Source organism: Podarcis cretensis (assembly GCF_951804945.1).
Source record: "Podarcis cretensis genome assembly, chromosome: 2".
Classification (NCBI taxonomy): Eukaryota; Metazoa; Chordata; class Lepidosauria; order Squamata; family Lacertidae; genus Podarcis; species Podarcis cretensis.
The window spans coordinates 65,695,090-65,714,181 of record NC_137171.1 but is presented as its reverse complement, the minus strand read 5'-3'; the positions used below and the strand labels follow the sequence as shown (position 1 = coordinate 65,714,181).

General features: G+C 42.6%; 1 protein-coding gene across 1 annotated transcript; it reads left to right on the top strand.

Annotated features, from left to right (window-relative positions):
* Positions 1-110: 110 nt before the first annotated feature.
* On the top strand, positions 111-17,300 carry FAM114A2 (family with sequence similarity 114 member A2). Its single transcript, XM_079968261.1, has 14 exons — positions 111-260; positions 2,327-2,535; positions 3,807-3,906; positions 4,323-4,418; positions 7,360-7,472; positions 9,293-9,427; positions 9,612-9,770; positions 10,253-10,376; positions 11,082-11,161; positions 12,344-12,472; positions 12,684-12,823; positions 14,052-14,124; positions 14,859-14,912; positions 15,577-17,300. Exons 2-14 carry the CDS (start codon positions 2,341-2,343, stop codon positions 15,676-15,678), a joined length of 1,500 nt encoding a protein of 499 aa, XP_079824387.1. The 5' UTR covers positions 111-260; positions 2,327-2,340; the 3' UTR covers positions 15,679-17,300.
* Positions 17,301-19,092: the final 1,792 nt, after the last annotated feature.

Here is a 19,092-nt window from a genome sequence, read left to right as displayed (position 1 = left end):
ACGGGAAGAGCGACGCGACTTCCGCCCGTCGGGCGTGTTTTTTCCTGGAATGATTCGCCTCTCCCACCCCCACGCGCCGCCGTTCGTTCCTGCCGCCTCTATGGTTCGGAGGACCGTCCGTCGGTGTTTGTGCTGGGGGAGCGGCGCGTGTGCTTGACTTGCTGCGACGTGGCTGCGGTGGGGACGGGGAAGGCCTCTGGCGGGTGGAAACCGACGAGGCGGAGGACCGCGAGTTGCCTGGTGGTTTGTTTGTGTTGCCTGTAAGTTGCGCGACTCTCCTCTACGTGTCCCTGCAACGCCGCCCTGGGGAGCAGCAGGAATGCTTGGCCAAAACCTTCGCAGGAGATGATTGGGGGCGGAGGGCGCCTGTCACCGTCCCCCAAACGAAAGGGCAGGGTCAGGCTTCCCCTTCAGGGATAGGAAGGTCTCTCTCTTGGGGTCCCTCCCTGTGACGGGGCTTTCCCCGTCCCGACCTCTTGAAGCAGCCGTGGGCCTGCCTGTTGAGCATCCGCGGGAGGGAGGAGCGAGAGCCCCGGTGCGAAATCCCTGACCCACTTACGGGTTTCCAGGGGCGCTGCGGGTTTGGGGGGTCCCTCTTCTCTCCCCCCACTGACCCACCCACACCGTTCTCCATTTGAAAGCAGCTCCATAAAGCAGCTCCATAAAACAAACCTCTTGCTTTGTTTGCCAGCCGTAGCCTCAGGTTGATCTTTTACAGTATCAACAGATGCTGCATTTCCAGTACCTGCTGTCCGCCGCTTTCCGGTAACAATTGTACTTTTTTAATAAAAAAAACTTTTGTTTTGCTTTGTTTTTAATGGTCCTAAGACATAGCTCTTAAAAAGTCCTTTTTTATTCACGTTTAGCCTAGCCTTGCAAATAACGCACGAAAGTTAGCGGCCTGCCAAAAAAAGGAGTTTTTTTTAGGAGTCTGCTGGGTGTTGCCCAAGGAGGGGCAGAGATCTCTAGCCTTCCTGCAGCAGCATCTTGTGTTTCTGTGCTAGACACCAGAGGGGATGAGAAGGCAGCTTCCCTGGTTTCTATACTAGGTGCAGAGTTCCTCCTCCAACAGCTCCCTCACTCACCCATATGGTATTCAATGCACGTGCCTATATGTCGTTTCTTGCCACCTATATAGCTACTACTAGCTACCAGGCTATGAGTTTGACCAAACTGCAGGAGGCAGAGGAAGACAGGAGGGCCTGGCGTGCTCTGGTCCATGGGGTCACGAAGAGTGGGACACGATTAAACGACTAAACAACAACAAAGCTACCAGGCTAGTGTTTAAGCAGAAGGCTATTTTAGCTGCTGCCTAATACCCCCACCCTGAATAAAGCCAGTTTTCCTCCCTTCATTTTTATTATTCACAAATAGAATACATCTTGGAATGCACAACAATCTTAAGAAAAATGTTTTGAGTAGCTACTGTACTAACTGGGCCCTGTAATTTCATTATGTAGAATTTCACAACTGGACATAACCTGGATTTTAGATCCCCTATACGTTGGGACTAGTAGTGAGCAATGGTGGGAAGTTTTCAACTGCTATATTTTTCTATGGAAAACACTTTGTTTTCAAAATGCATTGTCTCATAGAATTAGTATCATAATGAATGGGTACAATGCCAAAAATGAAGGGGAAATGTGTGTGCGTCCTATGGAGCGAAGAAGCCATAGCCCCGCAACCCTCTCCCGGCTGGAGAGGTGACGCGTGGCTATGGCAGGAGCCTCTCCGCTGCGCCTTTCCGCTGCTCCCTGACCTGCTCTTTGGGGCTGGTGGTGGGCTTCCCCCCGCCACCCCCAAAGAGCAGGTCGAAAGGAACCTGAAGCCTGGAGAGCGAGAGGGGTCAGTGCACACCGACCCCTCTCGCTCTCCAGGCTTCCAAGGTAGCCGCCTGAACGCACCTTAAACGGCACCTTGTTTTAGAGCGGGAAAACAAGAGGGGGAAGTTCTCCCCCTCTCCGCGCAGTGCCTCCTGCTGCTTTGCTGAAGGGGCGCTGGGCAGAGAGGGGGAGAATTTTTTTTCTTGTTCTCCCCCCTCTAAAACAAGGTGCGTCCTATTGTCCGGTGCGTCCTATGGTGCGAAAAATACGATAACTCCCACATTCCCACGACTGTCCTTGCTAGGGAAAAACATACTAGGATTATTTTTTTGTAAGGAGTGTAGATTGACACCAAAAGTATATATGATCCAAACATGTTAAATTACTCCGCAACATATGTAGGCCACTGGAAAATATTTCAGTTAAGTTTATTCCCGAAAAAATGCCGTTTATCTTTTTAAACTTTTTGTATGTGTTTTAACAATAATTCTTTATAAATCTAGGCTATGCTGTGGTCATGTCCCAAAAGGATAATGAACCCTTGAATGAAGTTGCTCATGAACTAGAGGAAAATGTTCAGAAGACAGAGGAGTCAGAACCCACTGAGACTAATGGAGAGGAAGCTGAGCTTGTGGCTATGACACGGAAAAGGCCTGAAGCGAAAATCTCTGAGCCCAGTATTGTACAACAGCCACTGGGTCAGAATGTACAGGTATTGGTGCTAAGCCTACTATCAGTAAATTCTCATTTACCCCAACAACATTCACATTTTAATATACATTCCCTAGCAGGATTTGGGGGCCAAGAAGATCCATTTGAATGAAGTGTGGAACTGTGAGATGTGGATATCTGTGTTCTACATTTGTCCTCTGTGCTAAATAGTGAGCTGCATTGTTAACATTCATCTTGTTGGACCTGTTTGAGACATAGGGAAAGCAGGAGTCAGACTTGTGTAACTTATGATGGGCTAAGAAGATGTGGATGGATGTAGCAGTGAACAGCACAGTGGCAAATGCCTGTTGTTGATTTTGCTAGCTTACTCTGTTGGAACTGTGGCAGTCTGCAAAGGCTGAGACAAACTTGAGTGCTTTAAGGAAGACGGAACCTGTCAAAAGGGATACAGTGGTACCTCTGGTTACGTACTTAATTCGTTCCAGAGGTCCGTTCTTAACCTGAAGAGCCACTTTAGCTAATGGGGCCTGAAGCATATGTAACCTGAAGCGTATGTAACCCGAGTTACCACTGTACAAGCAATGACCTGCATCCTTCTTTGCTTAATTTTTGCTTTAATTAATTCATTGTTTTTAAAAATTATTTAATAAAACAATATATGGTGGAATCGTAACATTGCATGAACGGGTTCCTGCTAATGTAATGAGACTTCACCTTTCTCTCCTCCCCATACACACCCACAATCTGCTCTGGATGGTACCCAACCCCCCTAACGTTGCTAACGTGGGGCACATGCCCCACAGGGGGGCAATTTTATTTTTAAGGGGGACATTCCAGGATGTCTTATTAGTAGTTAATGGCCTTTTAGGCTTCCTTCACGTTTTGAAAAATAAGAATTTTATGTCATGGGGGGGGGGGGCAATCAGGATTTAGAGTTGCTTAGGTGGGGCATGGCCAAAAAAAGGTTGGGAACCACTGCCCTAGAGCATATTTTGAGGGCATGTGCCTTTTACCGGCTTTGCCTGGTTTGCCAGCTATGACCGTGTCTGGATTGGGATAACTTGGCCGCTGTAGACCATGCACTGGTATGTAGCTAGTGCAGAATGCAGCAGCTAGACTGCTGATGGGGGCAGATGGCCAACAGCATGTGACACCTCTTTAAAACATATATACTGGATGCCCATATGGCAAGGTTCAAAATTCCTGAATGATAAATAAAAATAAAAGTTCCTGTCTGGAAATGAATTTTGGTTAAACTGGATGTTTAATTTCAATAGTACAGTTGGCAATATGCTTTCGTTTCTTCCCCAGAGTTCCAGTTCCATGGAAGAGTCGCAGACAGGATGGGGTTACTGGGGGAGCTGGGGAAAATCATTGCTCTCGACTGCTTCTGCTACAGTGGCTACCGTAGGTGAGGCTGCCCGAAACCTAAGCTATGCAATCCGAATCAAATAAATTGGGTCTGCTCGAAATTGCTTTTCTTTTTCTTTTTTACCTTTAGAAGTTTTTTACCTTTAGAAGTTAAAAGTGACAAGTGCAAAATGTTCTATATAGAAAACAACAGAAGAAAATTAATTAGTGGCAGATTAAACATGGTAAAAATGTAAGCAGCAGCACAGAAGTTGAAAGGTTGCAGTGTGTGCTGTCTCTTAAACAGAGAGGAAAAAGAGGGAAATATTAAGCTACTGGCTTGATTGGGCAATTCATTGTGCTTTTCAAATGCAGCATACTGCCTGAAGCAATTCATCCTGCTGACTTGGCCTCTGCTTGCTTGGTGAAGTAATTCATTTTTCCTTTGGACTAAAGTAACATCTCTGCTTTCTTTAGGTCACGGAATCTCAAATGTCATTGAAAAAGCAGAGACATCCCTTGGGATCCCCAGCCCTACTGAATTATCTTCTGAGGCTAAAGATGTTGGGGAAGGTTGGTTTCTATTAAAAATATATAAACTATTTGAAGTTTACCACGTGTGGTACTATGATGGATGTTGTTGTTTTAATGCTATTACTTCTTGTACAAGGGAATCTGTTATATATTTCCATAGAAGCTGCTATTTTGCTGTCACTAGTTTACTTACAGGTTGTGAGGCTCTTCATAAGTCTCAGCTTCTCTTGCTTCCTTTTATCCAAGACATACACAAAGGAATGGGAGCTACAGCCCATAGCCTATGTCTTATCTAGCACTGACACCTCCTGTATGGCTGTGGGAGATGCCTTTGCACATGAGGATTCTTTGCTGTATGGTGTAAATGACTACTGGTCCCAATCAAATTAAATGCATATTTCTCAGCTTATTGCATGTGAAACTACTGGCGTAGGTTGGCTGGGATCCAAATAATTTCATTACTATTTCCTGCCAACCTAGCAGTTCAAAAGCACATCAACGTGCAAGTAGATAAATAGGTACCACTCCAGCGGGAAGGTAAACGGCATTTCCGTGCACTGCTCTGGTTTGCCAGAAGCAGCTTAGTCATGCAGGCCACATGACCCGGAAACTGTCTGCGGACAAATGCCCGCTCCCTTGGCCAGTAAAGCGAGATGAATGCCACAACCCCAGAGTCATCCATGACTGGACTTAACGGTCAGGGGTCCCTTTACCTTTACTTTTATTTCCATGCGCTCAAAGGGACTTTGAACTTGTTTGAAAGAGCAGTTCCCCATGGCAAGCTATTGAAAATCAAGGGGACTTTCAAGTTAGCTTGTGATGATGACATATGTGTCTGCTTTTGGTCGGGAAGGGAGTGTCACGCTACACTGGCCTTGCCTGAATATCCCTGCATCAAGCCCTAGATACATTGCAACACTAAGCCAAAGCATGGCTAAGCATTGGTGTGTTGGTGTGCAGGTACTAACAGTAAAAACTGCTACCTGCTTCACTCGTTCTGTGATCTTCATGTTGCTGGAGCTCAGCCATGGTCTGGCTTGCTGGTATGTCCAAATCCAGACTTGTGGTTGGTCTCACTCCAGACAAGCTGTAGCCAAGATTTGTTCTTGCCTTGCCGCTTGTGGTTTGTCTGAAAGACACAAACCATGACTATGGATTTGGATGTAACGCTAAGCCAAACCATCTGGGTGTGTGTGTCAAAGCAGACCTTATTTTTACTGTTGGTACTTGCACACGCATGCATTCACAGTAAGCCATGGTTTGGCTTAGCATTATGTGCAACCTGAGTCCTTGCCTAGGATGGTACTGTTACTATAACACCAGATTCCTTCATTGTAGAATGTCAATTGTAAAAGTAGACATGGAGGCAGAGGGCAGAATCCAATATTTGCATTAGGGGACTTTCACCTCCTCTCATCCCCACTGCAGCTTCCTATGCACACCCCAGTTCTATTCTTGAGGGTCCCCTGACCCTCTGGAACTGATTTGGAACTCATGGCAAGGACTGTGTGACTCATGAACTCAAGCTTTGGATTCAACCCAAAATAAAAATAGGACTACTTAGCCGTATTCAGAAAACGTCATTTGGGAAAAAGAAATAAAGCAAAGACACATGCTTTTCCAAGTCAGTTTTCAAATTATGGGTCACAAAATGTTGAACTGCCTTTTAATCACAAGTGTCGAACACAAGACTACAGCTCACTTCAGAATTCCTAGATTTCTATCAAGTAGCTGTTTTATCACTGACCTGAAGTCAACTATGGATTTTGTCACACGAAGATCAGATTGGCAACAGGTTTGTGATATTAAGCACTACATCTGTGATGCTCTACATCCATGTCGGCACTACATCTATGATATTGCATGAGTTTTATGTGGCATTATCATTAATATATTAAAAAAGATGCTTGGGACCTTATTTGCTGCCTCATTTTCGTAGAAGCATCAATTAATTTTATGCAATTCAGAGAGAGAGAGAGAGATCTTAAATTTGGTATACACCTTTATTTGTTTATTTAATGAATCGCTTCCTATAAAGCATCTTGCAGCAATTTCACAATACCATAGAAACAATTGCATATATTAAAAAGGGTAAAGCAATTGCCCAGCAGACATTTTTACATTTCTCCATACCTCTGTTCTAAACCAGGGTGGAGAACCTTTTTGGCTCTTTGACCAGATCCTTATCAAATTAGACAGGTTGTTGTTGTTGTTTAGTCGTTTAGTCGTGTCCGACTCTTCGTGACCCCATGGACCAGAGAACGCCAGGCACTCCTGTCCTCCACTGCCCCCCGCAGCTTGGTCAGACTCATGCTGGTAACCTCGAAAACACTATCCAACCATCTCGTCCTCTGTCGCCCCCTTCTCCTTGTGCCCTCCATCTTTCCCAACATCAGGGTCTTCTCCAGGGAGTCTTCTCTTCTCATGAGGTGGCCAAAGTACTGGAGCCTCAGCTTCACAATCTGTCCTTCCAGTGAGCACTCAGGGCTGATTTCCTTCAGAATGGAGAGGTTTGATCTTCTTGCAGTCCATGGGACTCTCAAGAGTCTCCTCCAGCACCATAATTGAAAAGCATCAATTCTTCGATCACTTGACCTCACAGTGATCTCAGCTGATTGGGTGCTTTGAAGTAGGGACTTCAAATCACCACGCACAGCCCTAGGAGTAAGGAGTGCAAGGGAACTCGTTCACCTGACTTAGCAGCCTTTGGTTCTACTGCTCATCAGTTGATGGGTGGAAAAATCAAAGCCTGCTTTCATTTGCCAATGGACAATTGGGGAGGGGTCAATTAAGGGGCTTGACTGTGCATTGGCAGCTGCTGCATCTCTGCTTGCCCCACACTTGGCACCACAAATGATGTCAGGTGTGGAGAGGTGTGCACGGTTTGGGGAAAATGGCCTAGTAGGTCAAATTTAAATCCCTCACAGGCTAAGTTTGGCCCACACACCACTTAAATCCTATTCCCTTCCCTTTGTTTCAGAAATCCAAAACTCTGAAGAAGGCAGTGATGGCAAAGAAGAGACTGAAAATCCCTCGCCCATTAGTGGTGCATTTGGAATGTTTTCTACCATCTCTGCTGCTGTTCAGAGCACAGTGAGTGAGACTGCAAGCAATATATCAATTAACACCAGCTTATTTTATTATTATTTATTTATTTATTGAATTTATTTGTTTATTGGAAGCTTGCCTTTCATTTTGAATTCTGAGTAGTGGAAAACTTGATTCAAGTGGTTGGTTGATGCTGCGCAATGGCTCATTAAATCATCAAATGATTCTGTAGTGTTGTGTAATATGCATTATCATAACTTATTGGTTGCTAATTAATTGCTTGTGACCTGTCTAGCAGCTGTATATGTTAAGAAAAAGTTTTTGATTGGCGTCTGAGTAGAAGTGGGCATTCTATCCTTGAGATGTAAAATCTGGAATGTCTTAATGACATTCCTTGATAAAGGAGGATTTCTTGCTGCATGCTTAAGACCTGGGCACCTATCTCAGTGAATTCCTTAGTCTAGAATTGATGTTTAATTGGGGTGGAGTGAAATATCCTGAAACTATACAAGTACATTAGCAAAAGGTACATTGCATGGTGCTTTGTGGTGGTAAGGACCTTTGGCTAAGCAATAAAGATTTGGATTTGTAGTATTCTGTGGACTTTGCTAGCCATTAGTGATGTTGCTGAACTTTGTAACACTTTATTTCATTTAGAGAAGTGATGTATTCCTAACATGCTGGTATTCTGAAGTAGCCTATATTTCCTCCCCTAATAGCCTTTTTCCACTGCAGTCTGAGCCAGAAACTACCCCCCTGCTGGCTCTAGTGATGGCAGGAGGAATGTTGCCTTAGCAGCTTCCAAACACAAAGAAGAAAGGGGAAGAGAAACATCCATGCCTGTCATTTCTGCATCTGGGTAGTGGTTGGGGCGGGGGGGGGGGGGGTGCTTCTCAAGGTTGGCTTGTAATCTAACCTGAGAAAAGACTGTAAGGTGTTAGGTGGCGGCGGCCTGGTTTGGACTAATGCAGCACATAGTAATTTTCTAGTTTAATATCGTCACCTTCCACCTTAATGTACTATATGGAGTTCATGCTATATGGAGTTCAGTGTAAAAATAGCAGGGGGGACCTATACCTGGTCAATGCAACCTAACATAGCTTTTTAATCATCTGGCGGTTTTTTTGGAAAGCATTATTTGGTCACATTCAGATCATACATTTAAAGCACATTCAATGCACATTTAAAGTGCATGGGTTCCCTCAAAACATTATGGGAACTGTAGTTTACCACCCACAGAACTGCAATTCCCAGCACCTTTAACAAGTTACAGCTCCCAGGATTCTTTGGGGAAAGCCACGTGCTTCAGATGTGTGATGAATGTGCTTTAATGTATAATGTGGATGTGACTTTTTATTTTTGATCAATAAGCAGACAAAATGGGTCTCACTGGGTTTGTAAAACAAAATGAGAAATATAGTTTGTGCAAACTTATCCACTTCTTACAGCATATAATTATATGCTTTTGAAAAATTATTTGTCATGTTTATGGTTGTTCCAGCATCAAGATAAAGTAGTGTTAGGCTGTGTTTTTCCTTCTTATTGCCACCTATTATCATTCTTCCCAAAGACTACTAAAAACCCCACCCTGCACTTTGAACACTTGACTCCCAGGGCTCTCATCATGTGATTTATATTTCTGACTTGAGTTTTGATCTCTGTTCCTTCAATTTTTTGAATTTACTGACATGCTCTGTGTTTTGTATATTTGTACTTCCAATGCTCTGTATTTTGATGTTTTGAATATGTGCTCTAAGCCTCTTTGGGTGCAGCTCATTGTGGAAATGCAGCACGTAAGTAAACTCCATCAATCAAATGTTTATTCTCTTTCTCTTGCTTCCAACCTTACCCTGCCCCACTTTTAGGGGAAGACTGTTATTAGTGGAAGTTTGGATGCATTAGAATTCATTGGTAAGAAGACCATGGATGTGATAGCTGAAGGTGACCCTGGTTTTAAGAAAACAAAAGGCCTGATGATCAGAAATTCCACACTTTCTCAGGTATTGGCTTCAACCTTCCACACAGCAACAAAGATTAGCTTCTTCCTGGATTCCCTTAATGGCAAATGCTCAGTCCCTAGAGCTGTTCACAGCAGAACCCCAGATATTTCAGGATGAACCTTTCCTTTGTGTGTGTTTCTATATACATGCAGCAGCATTAATGCTTCAACTTTTCCATTTGTAGATCTTGCGAGAGGCAAAGGAGAGAGAAGAACAGCGGACAGCTACTGAGGTTTCCATGGCTACAGAGAAGAAAGCCCATTATGGGCTACTCTTTGATGAGTTTCAGGGTCTTTCTCATTTGGAAGCTTTAGAGATGCTTTCCAGAGAGAGTGAATCAAAGGTAATGGCCCTGAGCAATTTCCTTTTTTTACAGTTGAGGAGGAATAAAAATGAATATTTCTTTAAACTCTGGCAGATGAGCCCTTTTATAGATTCCACACAAGCATCAGTAAATGAAAGCCAGTAAATGCAGGAAAAAACACCTTTCCCTGCCCTCCCCTGCTGTTTCTTTACCCCTTGTGTAGTGTTTTTTATTAAAATAAGAGCTTTCTCGATCTTTGTTGCTCCGAATGACTGAGCCATTGATGGTAAAAATCAATGGCACTGCGAGGTAGAGCAAGTTTGATATTTTTACACACACACCTTCTCTCTCTGCTGTGAGGGAATATGCCAAACACAGAGCTCCCCTTCTCAAAGTTTGAATTGCTTTCCGTAGTCAGCTTGTCATTAGTGCTGCCACCTTAACTTTTCACACCAAATATCAAGCGTTTCTGGCTGATGGATTTACTGTTCTCTTTGTGGCTTTCTTTCCTTTTAAATCAGGTGAAGTCGGTGATAAGCGCCCTCTCCGGAGATGAGTTAGATACTTTGAAGGCCGAATTGGAACAGCTCAAAGAAGCGTTTTCGTTAGCTGAATTTTATGATGATGAAGAGGAAGAAAAGAAGGGTAATTACAAGAATTCCCACTTGCAAAAGTAACAGTAGACTGAATAGCAAAAGTAAAATGACTGAATGGTGAGTTCAGTCATTCCGTTATGAGTGTGGTGCAATAACACATGAAAGATGGAAAACTAAACATATGAACCAGTCCATTAAGTCCTATCAATGGTCCATCTTGCCATTATTCTGTTTCTGACAGTGGACAGTTCTCTGGAAGCTTTGCAGGAGATGCAGATAACACAGGCTGTTAATTGACTACTCTGTGCACTTCCAACTTCTTCAAGTGAATACCTTTGGCAAGATTATCTATGTCATCAGGCTCTTGGTTAATCACTACTGGTATTCTGACTGACTCACTCTTTGAGTCTGTGATCCAAAGCTTAAATGAAGGATATTGCAGTTGATCAGTGGGATCACGAAAACCGCAGCAGAAGTCTTGTGGACTTGCGCAAGAGAAGCACTGCTAAGCTCCACAGGATAATCTCCTTCATCATTCCTGACATAAAGGGGGAAAAGACCATTATAATACAAATCCTTGAGCAGGAGGCTGTCCGTTTTGGTAGATTTTATGGAGACTAAGATATTAGTAAAGCAAAGCTATTTACACAAAAGGACAGAAATGAGTATAAATGCAAAATTCAAATGCAACTTAGTAAGTTTTAATGTTGATGATTAGATGTAGCATTCAGCACCTGTCATCTCTTGCTTTCAGAGGAGGAAGACTTCACAAAGGAAATAGGAGATCTCTTTTCACAATTACGAGTCTCTACAACGCCAGCCAAACTAACCCAAGTGAGTGAGTGTTTTTTTGTGATCTTTTGGCTGTTAGGCACGCCTCACAAACGCTGTTATATTGTATCTTTGACGAGGAAGTGCGTAGCAGCCACATACATAACAAAAGGCATCAGGCTTGTTTACACATTTTTGTCTACTTGAAGAAGCCATGGTCTGAAAAATACAAATATTTAGGTTATAAAACTGTAAAAATAAAGAAAAACTAGCTTTGCAAAACAATAATTACCATGTGGTTAGGGTAGATCAACGTGTCAGTGTCCACTTACCCCAGTGTAAATCTGACATGGAGGGATGCGGGTGGGGCTGTGGGTTAAACCACAGAGCCTAGGACTTGCCGATCAGAAGGTCGGTGGTTCGAATCCCCGCAACGGGGTGAGCTCCCGTTGCTTGGTCCCTGCTCCTGCCAACCTAGCAGCTCGAAAGCACGTCAAAGTACAAGTAGATAAATAGGTACCTCTCCAGTGGGAAGGTAAACGGCGTTTCCGTGTGCTGCTCTGGTTCACCAGAAGTGGCTTAGTCATGCTGGCCACATGACCAGCTATATGCCGGCTCCCTTGGCCAATAAAGCGAAAAGCCTCAGAGTCTTTACCTAAATATGACATATCGGCAAAAGTCGGAAATTGAAAGATAACTATAGCATGTACACAGAAATAGATTTCAGATTTGAAATCAGCATTGAAAGAACATATAAGAACAGTTGAAAAATCTCATGCAAAAGAAAATGAAGGAAAAAAAAAAATGTTCCCCAGTATCCCAAAGGAATACATTTTTTTCATACCTCCAACTATACATAGATATACATGTCATTTTCAATGCTATACATGTCATGTTCAATGCTATATGTCACTTAGATTTATACTCATATTGTACTGCTTTGGCTATGTGTTTAATAAAATATTGAATTCTTGCATTGTGAAAAACAAAGATTATGGTGAAAAGTAAAAAACATGAATTGCAAAAAAACTAGAGCTTACAGAACAAAACCCACTTCAAATATGAAATCAGCACGTCAAAATTAGGTTAGAACAACAGCAGGTGTCAATGCAACAAAAATTTTGTTCCCCAGTGCATAGTTTCGTTCCAGAGGCAGTTGTACTTCCTCCATGTGCAGCATGATCAGGATGGCTCTGCCTCTCCTTTTGGTGATGTGCTGGTGTGTTTCTGCTTCCTCTTGGACAGGCAAGGAACTCTGCTCATGAATTGACAAAAAGCCTCAGCGCGCGAACTGCAAAACAAGAAACGCCGAACGAAGGAGACCAGCAAGTGGGCTCTGGGGATGCTGAGCAAGAGGATAAAAAATCAGTGGAGGTAATCATTTTAACCGAAGGAATATTGCACTGCTGTCTAGCTGTCAATGCGCTTATATCATCTAAGCTCATAGCTGACAGCATGCTGCTTCATGCTTGCAGTTACAATCTCTGCATGAAGCCTGTGGGATGGAATTGGGTGGGAAAGTAACACAATAATTTATTTATTTTTTTAAAGCCAGGAGGCTGACATCTTTTTCTAACTTCTGCAGGAAGTTCACGCATGTGCGATCAGGAGCCTGGCTGAATTGACAGCTTATTCTATCGAAGCGTTCCACAAAACTGCAGCTCTGGTTCTTCACGGGCAGGAGCAAGAGGCGTTAGCCCTAGATCGGGCCAAAGCCCTTTCACAGTAAGGTTGATCACTCTTGGCCACTCTGCTGTGTATAAGATGATAAGTACAGTGGTACCTCGGGTTAAGTACTTAATTCGTTCCGGAGGTCTGTTCTTAACCTGAAACTGTTCTTAACCTGAAGCACCACTTTAGCTAATGGGGCCTCCTGCTGCTGCTGTGCCGCCAGAGCCCGATTTCTGTTCTCATCCTGAAGCAAAGTTCTTAACCTGAAGCACTATTTCTGGGTTAGCAGAGTGTGTAACCTGAAGCGTGTGTAACCCGAGGTACCACTGTGGAATCCTTGTTGCTGGCTTCGATACTACTGTTCCGTTTCTCTTGATTTTGATATTAGAGAACTATTAGGCCAAACTATACTCAAGAGTTGTATCCAAAGTAGCTCTACACCACTCATTTTGTTGATGCAAAAAATTTTGCTTTTGTAATGGAACTTCTACCCTCTCCTCTTCCCATGCACCCCTTTAATCTGTTCCAGAGCAGATTTGGGGAGCGGAGGAAAGTTTCCTTGTGCGTGCATAAATTTTTATGCCAGCGGAATAAGTCCATTGCATACTGCCCCTGCTTATGTGTTGTTTTCCTCTGCATTTTAAAAAATCAAATGCAGCCATGGATTCTGCAGTCTGGAGCAGAGAACTAGGGGTGGGGAAAACAGGGAGGAGGCAGATTGCTTAATACTTCCATCTATTTCATTTGTAAATCACTTCTCACAAAGCATCTAGAAGCGATTAACAACAAAAACATACACAAAAAAAAATTTCAAATCCAATCAGTAGCAACCTGTGCAATGGTGTAGATGGAGTTGTGTTCCTGCTGCAAAGGTGGCAAAGTTCTGACTTGTCTTCCTTCTTGCTTGTAGTGCCAGGAGATCACACCACTCCTTTGGGGCCATGTGCTTGTTTTCACTCCACAGGGGACTTTATACTTATCTCACCACCCGAAGTGGTGGATTGATGAGACAGAATAGTGATGTCCATATCAGCCCCCCCCCCCCCCCGAGGGGAGGTAAGAGTGTGATGCTGACAGATTATTCGAAATATCCCTGTTCCCTCCACCATCTGTCTTTCGAATACAGGCTTGAATTAAGCTTGAAGGAGGCAGATTCTTTCAAAAGAATCTTAATTCATCAAATCACTTTTGTTTTTGAAGAGCGGTTATTGAAAAGCATTGCATTCAAGGAGGAAATTTTCTTTCAGATTGTGTTTACTGTGTGCTGTTTGTTCTTTCTTAGAATGACGATTGTGTTATGCAAAGAACTATCGGCTGTATCTAAAGGCTTTGTGACGTGCTTAACAGCTGCTGGGGTAAGAAGTCAAGTTTAAAGAGTTGTTGGACAATGGCATGATCTTACTTCAGTTATCTGAAAAGCTGGATTTCCCTTTGTTTTGCTGTTTTAAAAGAGGAGGCACCCTACGGTCTCTTGTGGCTGCAGCAGTCAGTTCTAGACTTTACTCTCTATTAAAAGGTTTTTTTAAAAAAAGAAAAGAAGGGGGGGAAATCCATAGGGTGATAATCTAGTTAGTCATACTCATAGAGTAGACCAACTAAAATCATTGGATTCAAGTCCATTAATTTCATAATATGACTTAGTGAGATAACAGTATTTTGCAAACTGTTGTTTAGCAACGTCTGTGGAAAATGTCCATTTTGCACTGCTTATTTTAGAGATATCTTCTTGATTTCTATGTCCCCCCTCCTTTGGCGGCTGACATTGACTGCATATTATGAACTTCCTATTCATAATTCACAGTACTCTTGGTTCATACTGACCTTTTTCTCTCTCAAGTAGCATGATGCCCCAGTATTACAGCTGTTGTTTTAATTTTTGAAAGCTCATCTGAGAAACTGACTTTACTTTGTATGTAACATGTTGTTGATGTGAAATACATCAGAGCTGCATTTTCAAATAATGTGAGATGGATTATCAACTAATCTAATCAGTGTATCTTTAAATCATTTTTGGACTGGAAATCAGATAATATTCAAGAGATTTTGTGCTGTGTTTGGTAATGCAACCTAAAATATCCAATCTTTCCAGGTGGAAGAGAAGGCAGATGTCCTTAACCCTTTAATCACTGGAGTGTTTTTGGAGGTCAGTTGCAATGTACTTGAAAAATTTAGTTAGTTAAACAATGTATATTTTTACTGGCTATGACTTTGTCTGAGGTGGGCTGGCTGATGACTGGAGTGAAGAAAGAATAAGTTGAGAAATCTTGTGTGTGTGTGAATATTGTCATAAAGTTACAGCATCTGGTTCATATTATGTAACTAGTTTCTGAAGTCTCATTACTGAAAGAGCTAAGTGTGGTGTAATCTTTTTCTTGTGCTGATTGGGTGGCAAGTAGAGGATAAGATGTTGAAAAATATTTCTGACTGCTCATTTAGACTGCGGGAGGTTATGCTGTAAAACTTTAATTTGGATTTTTGGAACAAAAATAATCTTTAACACTCCCCAAACTCTTATGGATTGCAGATGTAGAAAGTATATGAACTATCTGCTCAAATGACAGTGGGTGGAGGGTGGGTATAGCTCTTCAGTGAACATGGTCTGTAGGCTACCAGACGGGACATGGCTATATCTCAGCCCTTTCTCCTAGATGCCTTTTGTTGCATAATGTCCCATTATTCCATTGAAGTGGTTGATTTGGGGAGTGGTGGTTTTGAGTGCTGACCAAATGCTAACCTCTAGAATTAGCAGGCACTCTTTATGGAAAGGGCCCCCCAGCGTGATTGCCCTTTTATGTTCTTCTTTGCAGGCTTCAAACAGTGCCTCTTACATCCAAGATGCCTTCCAGCTACTCCTGCCAGTTCTACAGATTTCTCACATCAAGGCTCGTACGGATTTAACACAGCAATAAATCAAATCTCTGCACCTAGAGCAGTGCCCCAGCCGGCATAAACGGCACCTCCCCAGTTCAGCAAAATAATAGGAGCTTGTAACAAAATACAAAACGTTTTGACTGTGTTTCACTGACCAGTAATAACTTGCTGAATGGCCATCATTTATCTGCCTAGGCTAGCAAGGAATATAAAGTGCAGACAACGTTGCAAGTTCAAAGTATGGGGCGGCTTTGTCACAGTGCCGGTTAATGTTTTTTCCCCAGAGGTTCCTGGAGAAAGAATCATTAAGGTTGCAATACTGGGCACAGTTACACGGGAGTAAGTTCCATAGGACACAGTGTGACTTCCTTCCAAGTGAACAAACATGGGGTTACACTACAAGTATGTGTGTTTTAAAGAGATTTCATTAAAGGCCTGGATCAGCCCCTTATCTTCCTAGCCTTGTCTCTTTTATTAATCAAACCTTAGAGACAATTTGGGAAGTCTAAAAAAATCACTCTTCAAGTGACACTGTTTCTTTGAGCTTACTTGTTTGGATAGAACAGAAACTTAGACCAGATTTGGCCAATATACTTGGAATGTCTAGCTTTCCGGTGATCGATGAAAAGTAGCTCAAAGAGAACTAGCTAATAAAAAGCTAATATAGGCTAAATGAACGTAGTTGGTGGTCGTATTTTGTTCCTCTTGGCCCTATCCCAAGTGGCTGAATGCTATTGCGCCATTGTATTCAGGAGTGTGGGATCCCTGCCTAGATGCCTAGGCAAAGGTTTGTTGCTGATTCATATGGACAGGCCCCAAGACTTTCAGGACAGAATTATTTTTATAGAATTATTACTTTGCATTGTTTATATCTTGCACGGCTATGGGAAAGTTTTCCTCCCCCACTCCCCCTTTGTGCTTGCAATTTGGGAGGAACACCCTGAATATTTTTGTATTAAACAACCAAGCAACTTGCTATGATTTGCCCCACTTAGAGAATAAAACGAGTGCTTGACTAGTAAGGGAAAAGGCTTGGGTTGCATCCAATTAAGTCTTACTCATTGAAATTAATGAACTTAAGTCAACATATCTGTTAACTTCAATGGGTCTACTCTGAGTAGGACTAGCATTGGATACAGCCCTTTGAAATGGTATCATGGAGTTGTAGAGTTGGAAGGGTCATTAGTCCAACCCCCAACTTTTCTGTTATTTTAAGAGTGAATTTTCCACCATCTTTATCAGAATTGGTCTATTGCCAGGGTAGTGAACATGGTGCCCTCTTGATGTTGTTGGGCAACATCCCCAATAGGGATGATAGTAGTTGCACCATCTGGAGGGCACCATGTTGCTTATCCCTGGTTTGTTGTAATATTTTTAGCATCCTTTTCAGCCTTCAAACTGCTCTGATTTCTAAATCCTCTGACTACTGGCATACCCTGTTACTCAGAAAAGCAGCGTTGCAGCAGCACACTCAGAATCGTGGCTACATCAGGGCAAACGTCTTTCAGCTTTCGATAAATGTTCTATTGTTTGGGACAGATTCTTTTTCTACCAAAGAATCTATATTTTAAATATGTATGTTTGTGAAATCTGCACTATATTATATAAAGAGAATAAATGTTGTTGTGTGATTCAATAAAGAGAAGGTTTTCCATTAAAACCAGGCTATCTATCCACTGTCTGTAGGATGCAGGCATGCTTACTCCAGGATGGGTCAGCAAAAGGTGAATCACACTTCTTGGTACTGCTCTAAAGCTTGTTCCCTTACATGTGCTTTATCCTGCAAAGGAGTAGCAGGTAACAGTGTTATGTATCATAGTCTGGCAGTCCTGCATATGGACCTTTATATTTCGAAATATAAAGAGAGATGAGAGTATATATGCTCGATAAACTGACTCTGGAACCTGTGAACAGAGAATTTTGCAGAAATTGACAGCTTCTGCGTAAACCATGACTCACAGCAACTGTGTTTTTCATTGTAAACACAAACAAAGGGGGGTGTATTGTTAAATTGCAGGAAAGGGAAAACAATTCCCAAGAGGCATTAATAATTTTAATGGAAAAATCTTCAAGCAGCATCCAAGATCTGTAGTGTGATGAGGGATCTTCTCAGCCTCTTTGGGATTTCCCAGTCCCAGACTGGGCTACTTCGCTCTTCCAAGTTCAGACTATTTATTAACTAGCTATTCTGTAGCAGTAATACCAATTTATTTCTTTGGTGCACTCTACTGTTTGTTTCCTGCTGTTGTGAAGCATCTAATTATTGCTACCATCTGCTTCCCACATAGTTCTGCATTCCCACCTACTCCTTTTTCATGGTTATCCTTCCGCAGAGAAAAAGTAGAACTGTAAATCTGTGCCAAGAATAGGAGATAGCAGTGGCAGTTGTGAATAAACATCAACAAGATCAAATCATTTTTCTTCTCTTCCTGTGTGGAATTGTATTATGCTCTGGCTTAGCAGGCATCACCCCTCCTGCTGCTGTACTCATAAAGAAAAAAAAGAGAGAGTATTTATTCAAATGGAATAATAGTGTGTTCTCTCCAGCAGTTTTCCTTGTTAAATCTTGTTCAAATAAAATATAGAGCACTAGAAAATGTTTTGCACCCCCAGGGAAGAGTGGTCAGTATCCTGCTGCCTCCAGGAATTAAAAACAAATCCTTGCTTGGACACAGTAGGAGGGAAATTGCACTGCCAAATGTATTCAGATTAAATGAGTGTGGAGTCAAGTTATATAAGTAGCAGGAAGGAAATATGATAGACTAGCTTCATTCTCAGTTTTGGAAGGGCATGAGCAGGGCTAAGTAAGGATGGTGTTGCAAAGGTCTCCTGCTAACTCAGGAGGTGATCCTAAGGGTATCTTTCCCCTAAAGAAAAATGGGCCATTGGCCTGATTCAGACCAATTCTGCTTGTCGCCTCTGTGCATTCGTACACCCATCCTATCCCTGCTGAAGGTCTGGTACCGCCTGAAACAACAATGGCTTCTGACGTGGCCAGCTGTCCACAATCTTTCCCCAAGCCTTGCTTCCTACCTGTACACACTTAGTCACATCAGAATGGGGAGAGGGAAGCAAGCCCATTCCCTTTTGTTTTAACGACTGCTCCAAAATTAAAGGGGCAGCTTGGTATGTTTAGTATGCAACTTACTAAGTACAGCATGTAATACTTAAAGAAAAAAGGACAGGAGTGCTAAGCAGGACCAGATGCATCAGATTTAATAAGCCTGTTAAGTAGATTCCATGGAAATCTATCCACTGTCAACAGCTGAGAAAAAATTGAATTCATGTCATATTACGGAGCTGTCAAAAACATTAAGTGATTTTTCCTAACCTGAAACAGAAATGAAGTGTTGTGAATGATTGGCCCCTCAAACAATATGGCTACTGGCCACATTTTCTACAATGAATGACATGAATGTTGTCAGTTATGAACATCTGCTGACAGCGTGGGC